This window comes from Carettochelys insculpta, chromosome 3 (genome assembly GCF_033958435.1).
Source record: "Carettochelys insculpta isolate YL-2023 chromosome 3, ASM3395843v1, whole genome shotgun sequence".
NCBI classification, from domain to species: Eukaryota; Metazoa; Chordata; order Testudines; family Carettochelyidae; genus Carettochelys; species Carettochelys insculpta.
Genome location: NC_134139.1, coordinates 62,622,501 through 62,639,703, shown reverse-complemented (window position 1 = coordinate 62,639,703; position 17,203 = coordinate 62,622,501). Strand labels below are relative to the sequence as shown.

General features: G+C 40.5%; 1 protein-coding gene across 3 annotated transcripts in view; it reads left to right on the top strand.

Annotated features, from left to right (window-relative positions):
- Positions 1–17,203, top strand: part of PROX1 (prospero homeobox 1) — a 55,532-nt gene that overhangs the window by 592 nt on the left and 37,737 nt on the right. For 2 of the 3 annotated variants that reach the window (XM_074989986.1, XM_074989984.1), the window contains exons 2-3: positions 7,214–9,004; positions 16,159–16,264. In XM_074989986.1, the coding sequence (XP_074846087.1) occupies positions 7,281–9,004; positions 16,159–16,264 (1,830 nt within the window). In that variant the 5' untranslated portion in view covers positions 7,214–7,280. Of the gene's footprint in view, positions 1–721; positions 807–7,213; positions 9,005–16,158; positions 16,265–17,203 lie in introns of those variants that run through there. The other variant, XM_074989985.1, reaches the window with a different exon arrangement.

Below are 17,203 nucleotides of genomic sequence, written 5' to 3'. Positions count from 1 at the left end.
CCCCCCCCCCACCCCAGATCAACTCCGAGGCCGCTGCTGGGAGCGTCCCCTTTGTCTGGCTCGCTCCAGCCGCCTGTCTTTGGGCTCTTCCACTCTGGCCGGGTGCTAACTTCTCCTTTCTCACCCGCGCCGGGCGGGGGCGGGCTCGGGGGGTCCCTTGCCGGCGCCAGGCTTGGGACGCAGCGAGCTCGGGGGAAAATGTGCCGGACCCGGGCCGAGCGCGTGCGAGCCGGGGGGCGGCGGGGTGGGGGTCCTACGGATCTGCAGGGCGTCAGGATGGAGGTAGGGTGCTTTGAATGGGAAATGGTCCCCCTTTAGCCAGGGGACAGCCCGAACCCCTCTTTGGGGTGCTGGGTACACGGGGTGGCAGGGCTGGAGGAGATGCTCCTTCTTCTGGGGCTGTGCGAGCAGGGGAGCCAGGGAGGGCTTTGAATTTGCCCGTGAAGGTGGGGGGGGGGGGGGAACGTGCCCCGCTCGGGCTGGGGCAGGTGCCGTTTGGTGAGCGGCTCTCCCACAGGCTGGGGGTCAGGGGCTGGCTTGGGGAGTGAGGGGGAAGTTACGGGAGGGGAGCTGCCCGGCAGGTGGGGCAGAGGGGAGTCCCTGCACGTTTCCCGGCTGCAGAGAAGCAGTCGAGCCCCGGGTTGCTCCGCGCTCGCCCTGCGGAGAGGTCGTGGCAGCCCCGCTGGGCTCCGCAGAGGAGTCGCTCGCCCTCGTCTTTCTGTTCCCCAGCCCAGGCAAGGGACCCAGATCCGCCTCCAAATGCGCATGGGCAGTGCCAGACAGGTGTGCTGTGTCAAGAAAGACAGGTGCGAGTTTCTCTCTCTCCCTCGGCGGCTCCACGCCGCAGCGACGGTTCTTGCCAGCTTAATGAATTTATGGGGCATTGTTCGCCAGGCCTGGCTGCTTTAGTGGCCAGGGTCCGTGGGGTGTTTTTCTCTTTGGTTTAAACCTTGCCCTGGGAAATGGTCAGGGCCCTGGAGAAGAGTAATAAAGAACACAAAGCAGGTTGTTTCAAGTGTGTTTCCAACGAGGCACAGCACACATGGAAGTGGTTGTTTTTTTAAAGCTCGCAGTCTCACTTCTCGTGTCTTGTCACTCCGACTTCTCTGTCTTCTGCTTTCCTTGTATCCCTCAGGCAGGCAGGGAGATCTTGGGCCATGCATTTAGCGTGTAACTAATCCCAAGAGCCACCTCTAACACGTACAGAAGTCACACCTTAGAATCAACCTGAGTTTGACATGCTGTGTGTACTTTCTTCTTTTGCAGAAAGAATAGGTAGGGATGCTAAGATTAGTATCTGGGAAAAGCAGGATTGGATAGTCATTTAACATGGCAGTGGACAATGTTTTCAGGCTACAGAAGCTTTTGAAGGTTGATAAAAGTTTTGGAATGCATAAGAAGTTTGGCACAGATTCCAAGTGCGGACAAGGGACATTTCTAAATTCTTGCCATGAACAGTCAATCTCCAAAGTAGTAGGTTTAGATGCACTATGTGAATGTGTGTGTTCTTTCCCACAGACGTTGTGCGCGCATATCCATTTGCCACCATATAAGCGAAGAGATTAGCAGAGGGTTTTAGAAATATAGGTATTTAATTGGTAGATGTAAAAACTTAGAGTGTTTGTTACTTCTGTCATCTTGACAGGTCTGACAGTAGGTAAAATGAATCACACTGAGGTAGTGTGTGGGTGTTGGTTGTTTTTTTTTACATGTAGATTTGCATGCGGCCCATGTCCTTTAAGTCTTATGCTTGAAGGCTTTTTTATTATCCCTCACCAAGCATATAAAGTTCACTGCCACTGAAGCCCATTTCAGGGTTTATTTCATCTGCTTTTCTTTCAAAATTTACCTCTCATAGCTTAAATATTTATAAACACTCAAATGTAGACCCTTGAGTGCTAACAGATTACTGAGTTGAGCTACAATAAAAAGTACAATGTATATACTTTTGCTTTGCTACCACTTCCTTATTAAATTATGCAGCAAATCAAACAGTGTCATTCATAGAATGCTACCTGTAAATAACTTACTTTCCTACAGGTGAAAAGCTACAGAGGCCTTTTAATGTACATTATGATATTTTTATGCTGTTTGCAAATTAGATAATCATAGACACAATCAGACTGGAAACGGGTGCCTTATTTGTGTTTAGTTGCAGAATTAAAGACTGTTACAAGTTATATTCCTTGTATTGCAATTTAGTCTGTCCCTAGGTATACTCTATTGACTATTTGATTGAAGCTTTCTGATTTAATAGCATAAGGTATTTGGGAAAAGATATTTAGGGTAGCTTGAGTTGAGTTTACAGGAGTAATCTTGTGAATCTCACAGCTTTGTGCATGCCCATATTCCTCAGGGACTTCTAATTTCTTCATGAGCAGCTAAACAAAAAAAAATGAAACTGATTTGTAAGGAGAACTATGCTGACATTTTGGTGCCGCGGATAGGCTTGTTATCTCTTTCTCATTTGGACAAACTGTTTATCTAAGCAAGGCAACCTGCAGGTACCTGACCACAGGGTATGTTTCTCCTCAAAACAGAGGAGGCCTGAACCAGTCAGATGCTAAGTGCTCCCTGTGACATGTCATGTAACCTGAACTCCCATAACTGTCAGTAGGAGATGAGGATGCTCAGTACTCCATAGGAGTCGCTGTGGATGGGGTGAATTGGGTCCTGAATTGGCCTCATGTTTTTAAAGGGGGAATATATTTCTGTGTTAAGATTAAGACTAAATCACATAGCTTCAAAGGTACTTAGTTGAATTTTTTTAACTTTTTGAGCTATTAGCGTGCCCAGAATTGTTGATTATTTATATTCTGTTTCAAATTCCTCCAGAACAGCATCCCAGCATTCTCTGTCAAGAATTGCATTTGAAAATGTCCACGAAACCCGTTCTGAAAATTAGTAAAATACCACAATTTGTGAAGGAACAATTATTAATTCTACAGAAAAGAATTTTGTCACTCTCTACTTCTCAACAGTGCAGTAGAGTGATTTTTTTAGCACCAAAACAGATTTATGCTGGATAAGTGCAATGTGTTCTGTAGATTTACTTATCTCTGTGTGGGGGATACAACTATCTGAAATCGCTTTCATCTAACGTGCCATGGTTTATTCTACCAGAATCAGGTCCAGTATAATTCTTTCATTTTAAAGTTTTGAACATCCCCATGTTCACGAGCATATTAAATGTCTTCAGTTGAATTCGTAAGATCAAACTTGTAGATACCTGAGCAAAGATGATGAAAAGACAGAAAAGAACAGTTTTCAGCATTGCAGGATGATGTTCCCCTGGAATTCCTCAGTGAATACACTTCACATTCAGCACTTTGGTACTGTTTATCTTGTTGATTATTTCATATCAACTGAGTACCAAAGACTTCGTGTCAGTACAGATTCCTGCAGAGCTATTCAACTTTAAAGAAGCTTGTCATACTTAACTAAACTTTGTAGAGAAGTTTTCCAGGATTAAAGTAGGAGTATCTAACATCCAGTGCATAATCTAGAATATCTATTGTATCTAATATGAATTATCAAACAAGATATCGCATAAGTCTCTTGCTTTCTAAAAATGACAGCAAAACACCTGGCATCAGACTCTAATAGACATCTGTATTAACAGAGTTTTAGGACAATGAATTCCTGAGGTGTCTGGAAAGCAAGCAAATTTATGTTATGTTGGTGGATACTTAACTATGTAAATGGATACTGACTGTATAGCTGTTTTGTGGACTTTACATCACTCAGAAGTTAATCATTATCACAGATCCATTCTGAAACAACTTCTAAGGAGAATTTTTACAGGAAGTTACAATAATATAGGATACTGTGTTAGACGGGTTCAGAAAGGTGTTGCTTCACATTGAGATCCATGGAAACTGTAAATATTCGCTATCTTGCAGGAAGCATTCCGCACCTCACAGGATTGGGCCCCTACATGAAACCACCTATGTATTTAGGGTTGATGTAATGAATAACACACTTGGCAGAGAGGAAATGTCAAAACACAAAGTAAACTTTAACCATTTTAAACTAAAGAAGTGAATTGCCTTGCCTTTCCTTTAAAAATTACATCAAATAATAAGTGCTTTTGGGGTACACAGACACAACCATGTACTGTATTTAGGATATACACTGCTAATGAAATATGCAGACATAGTAGAAATATTTTTTTCTTTCCAGTATTAAAGTCGTCTTATAATATCTGTGTCATATCCAACAAATAGTTCTTGCTGACTTGGATTTTGCATTCTGCTCTCTGTTGGGTTCTATTTTTCCTTTTGATGTGAACTCATTTTAGCTCCTGTTAGCCTAAATATTGAGTCAAGATCATTTGGTGGATAAAGTAAAGATTTTATGTTGTTTAGAGTGAGACTAGCACCCTCAACCTCCAATAGGAAAAGGGTGCTTCACACCAGTGCACCTCCTAGCCACTAAGGGAAAACTGATTCCCTCCAGGAGGTAGAAGTGAACTGGGAAGCAGTGTTAGCGCATGGCTTGTGGGAGAGGAAAATGGAAGCTCAGGAGGAAGGATGCGTAACAATGACCCTATGACCTGTTTTGGCCAACCTATTTCCTGAGTTACTGCCTCAAGGATACTGCAGGCCCTCTTTGTGTACGTCCTTGGTTGGGATTGGGTAAGAGAGACGGAAGCTCTGTTCAGATGTCTAGAATCCGCTCGGAAGCACATAAAACATAAAACCTGACATTATATTTTGATATGAGCCTGGGAACTTATTGCTGGATTTTAATCAAAAATAATGTCACTCCACAGCAAAGGAAGGAAAAAAGCACATGGTGCAGTTTATTTTTTTTTCTCTTAGTGACAATTATTTTGAAGCTAAAATTACGGTAAGATATTTTACGTACAGAGGCAAAAGTTCTTTCTGTTATTTCATGTAGCTTTCAAACTCACACACTTTAAAGAGGAATATAGATGTTCATTCTGCTTCTTATTGCACCAATATTCTCTTACGGTGTAGATAAATGCCACCTGGGGACTTCAGTGGAGTCATCCATTTACATCAGCAGAGAATTTGGCTTTTCATTTATGAAAATCATCTTTCAGCTCCATTCTGTTACTAAGAAGGCCTGGGATGTTCCTGTCCTAGGCCTTGGTCCCAACCCCATTGCAGTTAATGGGTATTTTGCCATTGACTTTGATGAAAGCTGGATGATGTCCTCCACAAATACCCTTCTAATCGGGTCTGCCATGCTCACTTACATCAAACAGCATCTTGCTATGGGAGTAATCCATTGATTCGTATGGAACTACTTGCAGTAGATGACACTAAACAGTATGAGTAAGGGCGTCAGAATTGGAACCGCAGTCACTTGCCATGTGACCTTTTTGTTTTTTAATTCCATAGTCTGCTTGGATTCCTGCACTTTTCATATTAACAACAATTTGTGAACAGAGTGCTGGCAACAGTTTTTGGGTCTAGATTTCAAGTTTGAATTCAGGGAATTTTTATTTTTTATTTTCCCCTCCTGGATACAAGGAGTCCGTAAGATAAACAAGCATCATGTTTCATTCGTAACAGTCTTTGACGCAGAAGCTCTCAAAATTCTTTTAGCACATCCAAAATACACGGGCAAAGATCACAGAATGAACATAGCATTTTTGAAATCTTTTTTTTTCTTCAATCTAGGCACTGACCTCTGTCTTGATTTTTACAGATTATTTCAGGCTGAAATTATGCCTATTTGCATGGATAGTCATTCTTTAAAACTAGCCACAGATGCAGTCCTAGGGAGCACGTAGATGTTTTTACAGGTGAACCGAAAAAGATGGGAGCAATTCCAGAAAGTCTGCATGCTGCCTTTGGCAATATACCCTGTTATTGTGAGGATTGTGCACTGTTAAGCAAACCTGAAGTTTAATGTTAGATAAACATGACATGAAAAATATTTTAACGTTATTTAGTATAGTGTTAAATTCTTAGAAACAGGAAGAAACATTGCACTTCATATGCAATGTACGTTTAGCATCACTAGTTAATAAGTCACAAATTATGTCAAGAACCTTTTATAAAATGCAAGGAAGTGTTATCTTTTTATACTGTGTTCCTGAGAAACAATGAGAGTTCATCTAAAGAGAAGGTATCTTCCTTTCTCATGCAGCTGAATTGATGTTATATTCTTTCATCTTTCCATGTTTTTCTCTTCTGTTTTTGCATGTCTCAGGAAATAAGATTTTGTGTATCCAAAATGTTACATGTAAGAATGGCTTCATTGGGCATTTGATATATTATTTTTGGAGCCTGTTCTAAAATTGGGATGTAACACTGAAAAATGCCTCAGTTTTGCTTACGCAAACAATTTAATGCCCTATATCATAGCTTATGAAAGGTAAAATTTTCATACTTTAGCACCGGGATTTACTTTGAGAAAAAAGGGGCAGAGTATTAGGAGAACTGAAAACATCACAATGGCAACTCAGTAGCCTGTGCTGGGTTATATTAATGATATTCACCATTTTTTGCTTTCTCCTTTTAAAATATATATGTCTAATCCTGATCCTTAAAAATCTGAATGCATTTTGATTCACTAAATAATTGCTGCTATGATTTAAGATTTATGATTTTAGACTTACAATTTAAGAAAGCGTTGCAACATTAAGTATTGAAGGTGTGTATGTTTTCTATGCTCCTGTCATCCGTATATAGATCACCCTATATGAAATTAAGTAAAAGTTGTCATTTTGACCTTTGGATGTTTGTTTACCAGTTTTTTCTCTTCGTCTTAGAAAACACAATTACGGCTTTTACATTGCAATTGATATTTTTAATCCAAACTTTATACAGCTTCTTGTTTTAACAATAAATCTTAAACAAGAACTACTTTCATCTTCTTTTGTAACATGTATCTCAATGCCCTAAATTTAATCAATTGGTTGTCAGAGGCTGTGTTCTTCTAATCTACTGTTTCTTCTGAAGATAAACAGTATCATTTTAGGCATTTGTGCAAGAGAATCATATTACTGGTGCTTAAGCAGTTTTTGCTTTTTTAAATCTTAATCCATCTTAAACCAGTGGAGCAGAAATATTTAAAAATGTTTCATTTCAAGCAGAGTGCATAATAAATTGCAATAATTGTAATGTGCCATAAATCCCAGAGCCTATGCATTTTGCATTTTATTCAGGATTGAGGTCAGGAAATTTGGAGAAATTTAAAGAAAATGATTCATCAGTCCTTTTGTTCTGTTGGCCAGGGTCCCAGGATTCTTGAGCTGAGCCCAGCTGACAAGCTTTTGAAGATGGCACAATAACAGTCCAGTGATGCCTGACCATGACAGCACAGCCCTCTTAAGCAGGCAAACCAAGAGAAGAAGAGTTGATATTGGAGTGAAAAGGACGGTAGGGACAGCATCTGCATTTTTTGCAAAGGCGAGAGCAACATTTTTTAGTGCCATGAATCCCCAAGGTTCAGAGCAGGATGTTGAGTATTCAGTGGTGCAGCATGCAGATGGGGAAAAGTCAAATGTGCTCCGCAAGCTGCTGAAGAGGGCGAACTCATATGAAGATGCCATGATGCCTTTTCCAGGAGCAACCATAATTTCCCAGCTGTTGAAAAATAACATGAACAAAAATGGTGGCACAGAGCCCAGTTTCCAAGCCAGCGGTCTCTCTAGTACAGGCTCAGAAGTACATCAGGAGGATGTATGCAGCAACTCTTCAAGAGACAGCCCCCAAGAGTGTCTTTCTCCTTTTGGCAGGCCTGCTATGAGCCAGTTTGATATGGATCGGTTATGCGATGAGCACCTGAGAGCTAAGCGCGCCCGGGTGGAGAACATCATTCGGGGTATGAGCCATTCCCCAAGTGTGGCATTAAGGGGCAATGAAAATGAAAGAGAGATGGCTCCGCAGTCTGTAAGTCCCCGAGAAAGCTACAGAGAAAACAAACGCAAGCAAAAGCTGCCTCAACAGCAGCAACAGAGTTTCCAGCAGCTGGTTTCAGCTCGAAAAGAACAGAAGCGAGAGGAGCGCAGACAGCTGAAACAGCAGCTGGAGGACATGCAGAAACAGCTGCGCCAGCTGCAGGAAAAGTTCTACCAAATCTACGATAGCACTGATTCCGAAAATGATGAAGATGGTAACCTGTCTGAAGACAGCATGCGTTCAGAAATTCTGGAGGCTAGGGCGAGGGATTCGGTTGGCAGGTCAGATAATGAAATGTGTGAGTTAGACCCAGGACAGTTCATTGATCGTGCAAGAGCCCTGATCAGGGAACAAGAAATAGCAGAAAATAAGCCTAAAAGAGAAGGTCCCAAGGAAAAAGAGCACGGGCCAAACTCTTTCCATCCAGAAGGCAAACATTTGGCTGAGACATTGAAACAGGAACTGAGCACTGCCATGTCACAGGTTGTGGACACAGTGGTTAAAGTTTTCTCATCCAAGCCCTCCCGCCAGCTTCCTCAGGTCTTTCCACCTCTTCAGATCCCTCAAGCAAGATTTGCAGTTAACGGGGAAAACCACAACTTCCATACCACAAACCAGCGCCTGCAGTGCTTCGGTGACGTCATCATTCCAAACCCACTAGATACATTCAGCAATGTGCAGGTGCCTAATTCCACAGACCAAACAGAAGCACTGCCCCTCGTCGTTCGCAAAAACTCATCTGACCAATCCGCGTCTGTCCCACCGCCTGGTGCCCACCACGCTTCTCTGCATCAGTCTCCACTCTCAGCTACCACGGGCTTCACCACATCTTCTTTCCGCCATCCCTTTCCGCTTCCCCTCATGGCGTACCCATTTCAAAATCCCTTAGGTGCGCCATCTGCCTCCTTTCCGGGGAAAGATAGAGCCTCCCCAGAATCCTTAGACTTAACTAGGGAGACCACGAGTCTGAGGACCAAGATGTCATCGCACCATATGAATCACCATCCCTGTTCACCAGCACACCCTCCCAGCACTGCTGAAGGTCTCTCTTTGTCTCTCATAAAGTCTGAGTGTGGTGACCTACAAGATATGTCTGAAATCTCACCTTACTCGGGAAGTGCAATATCCTTTTCTTAAAAAAAAAAACAAACAAAAAAACACCCTCGGTTGCAGTACTATGCACAATCTGTGCAAGTTTGCTTTCTTCTTTGGCTGGGTAACTAAAGAAACAGAAAAGCTTCACTGCATACCTAATTATATGCAAGGTTTTTGTGCAGAGTATTTCTGGTCATAGGTTATTCTAAGAGGGAGGAAGCAAGGACCTGTAAGAGTACTGGTTAAATAAAGTATCACGTAATGAACATTCTGCTCTTTCCCTCTATCACCTGCCTGACTGATTTTTCAGGGAGAATTTTAAACCGATCCTTCCCTCTTTCCCCATAAAACATTTGCTTCAGTTATGACGGAAAGTAAGAGAAGCTTCAGGTCCCTGCTGTGTGGAACTTTCCCCCTCTTGGTGAGCTCTTCCTCCTACGGGTAGTCCCACTGCAATAAATAGCAATGCTTGCATGAGTAAATGCTCACAAAGCTGAGGGTTCCAAAACTGGGCCTTTCATCATGAGGAAACGGGGTGTTTCATTCAGTAGTGTCTCTCTGTCACAAACACTTAACCTGTCACAAGATTTTTTTTTTCCTCCCTAGTAAAGCCTATGTTAGGCCAGCCCATTTTAACAGTGTCCTTGCCTCACAAAGAACAAACGGTTGGTTGGTTGTAAATCTTCAGTTCGGCTCCCAAGTGAGTAAACAAACAAATCACAAAAGATACAGGTACTGATGTATTCAAGCTGCATCAACTTCTTTCCCCCACCCAGAGGTCTGTTCCTCAGCCCTCGTGCAGCTGCCTGCCATGCATGATTAACCTCTGTTCAGCCGTACACAGAAATCTTTTGTCCTAACATACACAAAGCAAATTATTTTGGAAAGCTGAAGAGCACAGTTAGATATACTACTTCAGCTGTATTACATTTACAGGACACCCCCACCCCTTTTTTGAGGGGGCGGGAGAGAATAACTTTTTAGCTGCAGATCAAGCTTTTGTTTTGGAAAAATACAGCTCTGCTTATATACTTAGGCACATCTAGATATTTCCATGTTAATTTTCTGTAAATTAGTCCTTCTGGGGATTTTATGGGAGCAATTGCTCTCGCCCTTCCCCTCCTATGTGTTCTGGTATGATCAGGAAAAGAAATGACTAAATTTGGAAAAAGTGTGGTGTTTGCTCAATGCAAAATTGAGAACTTTCAGTGAAGGATATGACTGTATTTTCTACCTGTGGCAAGATCTTTCCAGGAGACAATAACAGAAGTACAGAGTCAGAGCTAAAGTTAATTTCCTTTCCAAGTTGATGAAGGCAATGGTAACTGAATGACCATGCCCAACCTTGAATAATACTAGGGCTATTCATAAAATCATCTTTTCCCAATAATAGCAGTGGAGGCAGATGCCAGGAATATGCTTGCATTGTCAATGAGTAGCTTTTTGTGGTTAATAATTTTGACTATTAGATTAAGTGTAACCCCTTTTTTTTTTTAAGAGTAAAGGTGCCTCAGCAAATTGGTTGCAAGGACTCAAGGCTTGATGCTGCAAATTCTTATTCATGTGAATAGTCCTCACTCACATAAATTGACCAATTTGACTTAACAGGACTATTGATGCAAGTCAGGGTGTGTTGGTTCAGGCTCATGGTTTTCACCTGTAGGTCACTGGTTCAAAACCAGCCTGGCTTGGTGTTATCAAAAGTTTTTGACATCTAATGACTACTTGATGGCCTATGTGAAATGTGTTGTTGACCTCAGTCCACTTCCGAGAGGGCAAGTGTTCACATTTTGAAAGCACTGCAAATGGGAATTGTGTTGGCAGTCAGAGGGTATGTCTACATTGGAATACATGTCCGGCAGCACAGCCACAGCTGGTTCAGGTCCCTTGACTCATGCTGGGGCTGCGGAGCTAATAGTGTAGACATTTGGGTTTGGGTTGGATCCCTGACTCTGGGACTCGCCCTACCCCTTAGAGCCTTAGAACTTGAGCCTGAATGTCTTCACTGCAGTTTTACAGCCCTGCAGGCAGAGTCCCACCAGCCCAAGTCAGGTGACCAAGGCCAGCCTTGGGTGTTTAACTGCTGTGTAGACAAACCTTTCTGGCCATAGCTTGAATGGGAAAGGAGACTGACGTAGCCTCTCTGTCCCCACAGAGGTGATCTCTTTAAGCTGAAGTTAATCTGCATTGTCAAAGGTTTCAGCACTGTCATTGCACTGTCATTGTCCATGCAATAGCCTCTGTGTGAATTAAAGATAGGTTTGATTTTAAGGCTAGCATCTTCCAGATACACTAAAATTTCCACTTCAGATTAAAAAATAACCCTCCTTTCTTCCTCCAAATTCTGCCTTCCCATGCACTCAGAGCAGCTTATACTGAAGTCAACTGGAACCGCAGTTGTGTTGCTGAGGCCAAAATTCGGTAACTATGTAATTGCAGACTAACAACATGATGGCATATTACTTTAAGCAAAAGTAGCTTTCTTTTTGTCCTGGAAAGAAGAATGAAAAATCTGTCACCTCTTCAAAAGAGGACTGAAAAGGCAAAAGCATTGCACATATACGCTGTTAGTCTTTCCCTTGGCTATAACTCTGTCTGACCCACTCTACTCAAATGTAACTCAGTAGTTTTGGAACTTGTGGTGTTTCTGTTTGATTTTTTGCCTCCCCCTCACTCCCTTTCTGCTAGGGTGTACCCCCATTATATTCTTCTCTCTCGTTGTCAGCTATTATGAAAGTGTCTTACTTCTGATAGAGAAGGTGTGCAAGCAGCCTCCTCTAGAGCCAGGGCCACTCTGAAGGTTAGCCGGTGGGGAAACTGAATATTAATGTGTGTGCTGCTTTCCCTCTTCCTCATGCACCTTATTTCCCTGACACAGTGCAGACACTCTGTCTCTGCCACTTAGCCACTGTTGCAGCCTGGATACAAGTATATGTGAAAAGCTGCTAGATTTCTAAATGTCAGCTATACAGAAGTGCAGCACATCAGTATACAACACTATTGTGGTGATATTTTTCTAGCAACTGCCCATTTGTCCATGCAGCCTCCAGTTTATTCTCGTCAGAAGCATATGGGAGACAGTAAGAAGGTTTTTTGTAGTAGAGTTTGCTTTGGTCCCTTTATTTCACATGGTTCAATGTGCATATATAAAGAATGTTTCTTAAGAGAGGCAGTTCTTCCTTCACTACAGAAAGCAACATCTGTTTCTCTGAACAATACAGCCAGGCTAAGAATATAAGACCAGCAGATACAGCCAAGTTCAGGTTTTTCTAGTAGGTTGAAACCCTCTTAAAATTTTCTTTTGATTTTTTTTTTTAAACCTACATTTATAAAATGTATTTGGTCATTGTCAGCCTTGTTGAATTGTGCAAGGAAATGGTTAATGTTTGCGTATTCTGCTAAACAAGATAAGATGCACCTGCACCGTGAGTTCATATCTTGGTCATGAATGTGTTCTGTATCTTTGCAAACTAATCTGTTTAATCAAATATTAAGTTTTATTCAAATTCTAAAAGAAACAGACAGCCAATTGTTTTTCTGCGTGATCATCTTTGTCATGCACCCTCTTTGCATCTCAAGAAAAATAGCCTTGTTCAGCCTCAAAACATTTGCATATATCAAATTGAAGCACAACAGTAGTTGTTTTGTGCCATTAAGACATCTGCACAGGTGAAGATGTTAAGCATTTTCTCCACAGAAGGAAGGTTTTAATAATGTTAGAGAAACTTTTTAAAAATCCTTAATTTTTAAATAGCATTCCCGTCCAACTGGGGCATATTTCTTCGTCCAATATGAGAAAGCTATAGATAGTGATTTACCACATTTTGAAATGAGGAGTTACTATATCCTACTAGAATTGAACTAATTAAACTTATGGTTGAACAACTGTACAGCAAGCTGCATAATTATTGAATATGTGCAGAAATATTCCTACCAATGTAGAGGGATGCTGAAAAAAAGCAACCATTGTGTAATTTAAGCAGCAATTTGGCCTTAAAACTACAGATCTTTTACCTGAAGATTCCTTTCTCCTCATCCAGTACCAGCCTAATGAAATGTTTTAAGGAATCTGAGGTGAAAATGAGAGGAACAGAAAGTTATCATCACATTAAAAATATTTTAGTAGAAGAGGGCAGTTCCTCAGCTGGGTTAAGCCTATATGTTTTTTGGCACAAATCAAGTGCAAGAGTCTGCTTGTAGTTTAAAAGATAAAATACATAGACAGCATACATACATTTCCTTCCCTCTTCCTATTTCTTACATTTGCCTTTTGGATGCTGCTGTTTGAGGTAAGGCTATATTGTACTTTTTAAATACACAACACTCAGACGCAGGTTGTTTGAACACTGCTTTGGGTTCAGCTGCAGTACACTATTTCTCTGATCTTTTATGTTCCTGAGCAGATGTCTTTCATTAATTTATGGATTTATCATTTTCTTTCTTTCTTTTTCTTTTTTTTTTTTTTTTTTTTTTTACACCTGGCAGCTGGCTCAAGTTTCAGCAGTTATTGTCTATTTTGCATTACGCATAGAATTGAATGTCATCTGTCTTCACAAAGCTATGGCTAAGAGAATTGAGGCAAGCCACATGAGCTGCTGGGATACAGCTTGTTTGCGTTCCATTCCCCCACCCTATCCCCCCCACCCCCTGCCACATGCACACGCACGCGCACACGCACACGCACACACACACACCTTCCTTTTACCTCCTTAATATTTATTTGTGCTCATTTTCTTTCCTGGCCTTGAATGGGGCTTAGCTCGTGTTCAGTACAGCTGTATGTTTACTGAATCTATTCCATCATGAGTCATTGTGCGTGTGTAAGTATCCTGGAAACAGCTAGTGCTTTCTTGGAAGAACAGTTGCTTTTCAGCACAAGCACTTAAAAGGGAAACTAACCAATTGGTCAGTTCAGTTTTACCCTGAAATAGCAACGGTTTATATAATGTTTGGTTCTTAAGTGCTTCATTAACTATTTGTAATAGTTTATTAGAGAGCTATCTTTTATCACAATATAGTCTTAATCTTAGGACTGAGACATAAAGATTTATAGTGTGCTAGATTTCACTTTAAGAATCCCAAGTGTTTAATGAGAAAGCATAATTTCTAATTTAAAATATGGACTTTTGGGGATTTGAGTTTTAGAAGATCCTTTCATACATGTTTTATTCAATATCTGTATTCTCTGGTGTTATTACCAAAAAATAAGGAAAAGTCAAAAATGCAAAGTGAATTAAAATCCTTAAACAACTGCCTAATATGCTGAAATCCAGTGAATACTGACGAGTGGGGAGAATTTAAGATCATATCTTAGTGTCCATTGAAATGGACCAAATGCCAAACATGATATCAAGATGTTATCTGCTTCAGGGGAATTATAAATTAAGGAGATTTAGGATTTTTCTTTTACTTATTAAAGCATTGGTTGGTTGGTCCCTTTCCCTCTGTGGAATCATATAACAAAATGGATTTCTAGGGTAGAAGTTTCGACTTGTCTAAAACTCTTATCACTAAGCAATAGGTGACAGCTTGCTACTATTATTTCACTTATGCGTTTTGACAGATGGCACTGAAGAGTATAATGCTCTTTTAGACTTCTGTATCAGTGTAATGGAGGTAACTGGAGGTTCTTTCCACTCTCTTCTCTTGGCACAAGAAGTATGTCAGTCATAAATTATCTTCTTTGTAATCATTAAGCATCTACAACAAAACACAAATTTACTGGAGCAGTTTTCAGTGCACTTTTTGTAAATGAGGAGATTTTTAAACTATTTTAAGTGGACATTTTTTAAAAATATATTTTCAGCCTAAAAATGAGCCTTCTCTTTCTACAACTGCATCTGCATGTTTGAATAATACATGAATAAATAACCCTGTTTCAACTCAGTTGAGAAGATTGAGAAAAAGGTATTCTGTTAACAGAGCAAGCCTAAATATTTTGTCTATCAGCATACAGTTGTTTTGTTTTGTTTTTTTGGAACTTCCCACATTGAGAGTTGGAGTTTTTCATTTGGTTCGCCTGCATTACAGGCTCTGTAAGGTGGAGGCACCTTCACTGTAGAATAGCTGTGAACTTGTTTGACCTTTCTCTACCGTAAGGTGTGAAATAGTGAAATTTTCATTGACCATCTTTAGGAAAAACTGTTCTCAGAGAAGCTGCTGGGAAGGACCCTCAATTGACCTTGTAGGGACCACATTGATTTTCTCCACGTGCATCTTCATTTCTGATAAATTATAAAGCCATTAATTTGCTGAGGAAATGGCAGGGCCAGCCTGCGGCGCAGATGTGACCAAAGCCGTCCTAGCACACAGCACACAAAAGAGTGCCAAGAAGCAGAGGGGGAAATCAGAAAGCCTAGATTGTTATGGTTAGCTTCACATTCCCTTGGGAACTGTTTTAGTTGCTTCTGTTTACAGATCTAAAAGGTAATGATGTTTCCAGGATAAATAGGCCTCCTTATAGGGTAAGTGACCATTTATAGATCTGTGAACCCACACTTATTGATTAGTTAGCCCCAAATACAGCTTCATTCTCTGAGGAGTTAACTGTGTAATCAGAACCAGGCAATAGTTTTTTGGAACTACAGAGGGGGTTTTTAAAAAAGAAATTTAGCTTTCATTAGAAAGCCAGTAATTGACACAAAGCAATAATAGAATTAGAGACAGTAACGTGAGATACTGAATTATACTGACATTAAAGAAAAAGGTAAAATATGTTACTTTCATGAAACATTGCTCAGTATCAAAAAGCACCTCTGATTGTTTCATGTACATTAGCATTGTATGCAGCACACTGCTCAGTGTCGGGAGAAAAATAACCTGAATTGAAACTGCAAAAGAAAGAAAAATCTTGTGATAAGTTTTGTTCTTTTTCTGTAGCACATGCTTCATGCATTTGTTTCCTTAGCAACAAGTGAACATACATATGGTACACAAACCTTAAACCTGAGAAATTCCCGCTACCAACACCAGGAATGAGCTGAGAGGCAATATGCTTATGTATCCTCACATATCTCATGTAGCTGATAATTGCAGTTCTAAAGAGCTGCAGATTGAATGTTAACAATTTGTCACTCGGCCTGTACAGAACATTTCTTGAAGGAGCACTTTGCTAGCCCTGTGTGTTCAGAACCAGCTTGTATTCTCAACCAAAGCATTTTCCTTGACTAATTCAATCCTACATGCAGGAAGGTCTGTCACCCAATCACTTGAAAAAGGCCAAGCTCATGTTCTTTTACACCCGGTACCCAAGTTCCAATATGCTGAAAACCTACTTCTCAGATGTAAAGGTAGGAAAAAACCCCTTTTTTTAACCCTCATCCTTATTGCATGTTTGAATTTTTGTGGTGAAAATGTATCCCTTTAACACATGAAAGTAAAAAACTATTAATTCTAATTTCACTACTAAGAGATTACAGCTGATTATTATTCACTTGACTTTTTTCTACTAAGGTGCGGTGGTCACTCATATTTGGAAGGATGGGGGCTATGTTGTGTTTTTAATCAAAAGGGAGTCTGAAATGTCAAAGGAAAATATGCATATTTAATACAGTTGGATAACACAGTTTTACATGTGTGCATCCTCTGAAAAAGAAATGTCTGCTGGTGGCATCAGTGGACTTCCAAGAACATTTTTGGAGCAGCTTTCAAGTGCTCCCTAATTGTTTCGTTTCGGTCGGTCTCCTCATATTTGTGCTTACATAAGCACACTGTAGAATCCCTTTCTTTCTGTCAAAAAGAAACAGTACATTGAAATTCTCCATGCAGCAACTGCTTAAAAACAAAAGTGATGATTGTCTCTTTATTTACAACTTAATTTGTTGTTGATGCCGAGTACACTGAGCATAAGGAGGATGAATAAAGTGACAGATTCAGGCCACATTATTCAAATGAGGATATGAAAGCTGTCGACGTACAGCTGCAGCCTCCCTCATTCTACAGAATATTAGGACCTCCTGATTTTTTTTCCCCCAAAAGTAATTGTTCCTTCACATCAACTTGATTTTGTGTTAATCATCTAAGTTTTTTTTTTTTTAAATATAGATTGGGTTTTAATGATTATAATGGCACACATGGTGTTATTATCTAAGTAACTTTATAAACATTACATTAGCTTAAATTACTTGGTTACATCCCCCCGCAACAATTTACACGAGTCCTTATTTTAACTATCTACATGTTTATGTTTTTTTTTCGTCTTATTGGAAAATTGGCTCCCAAGTTTGTGA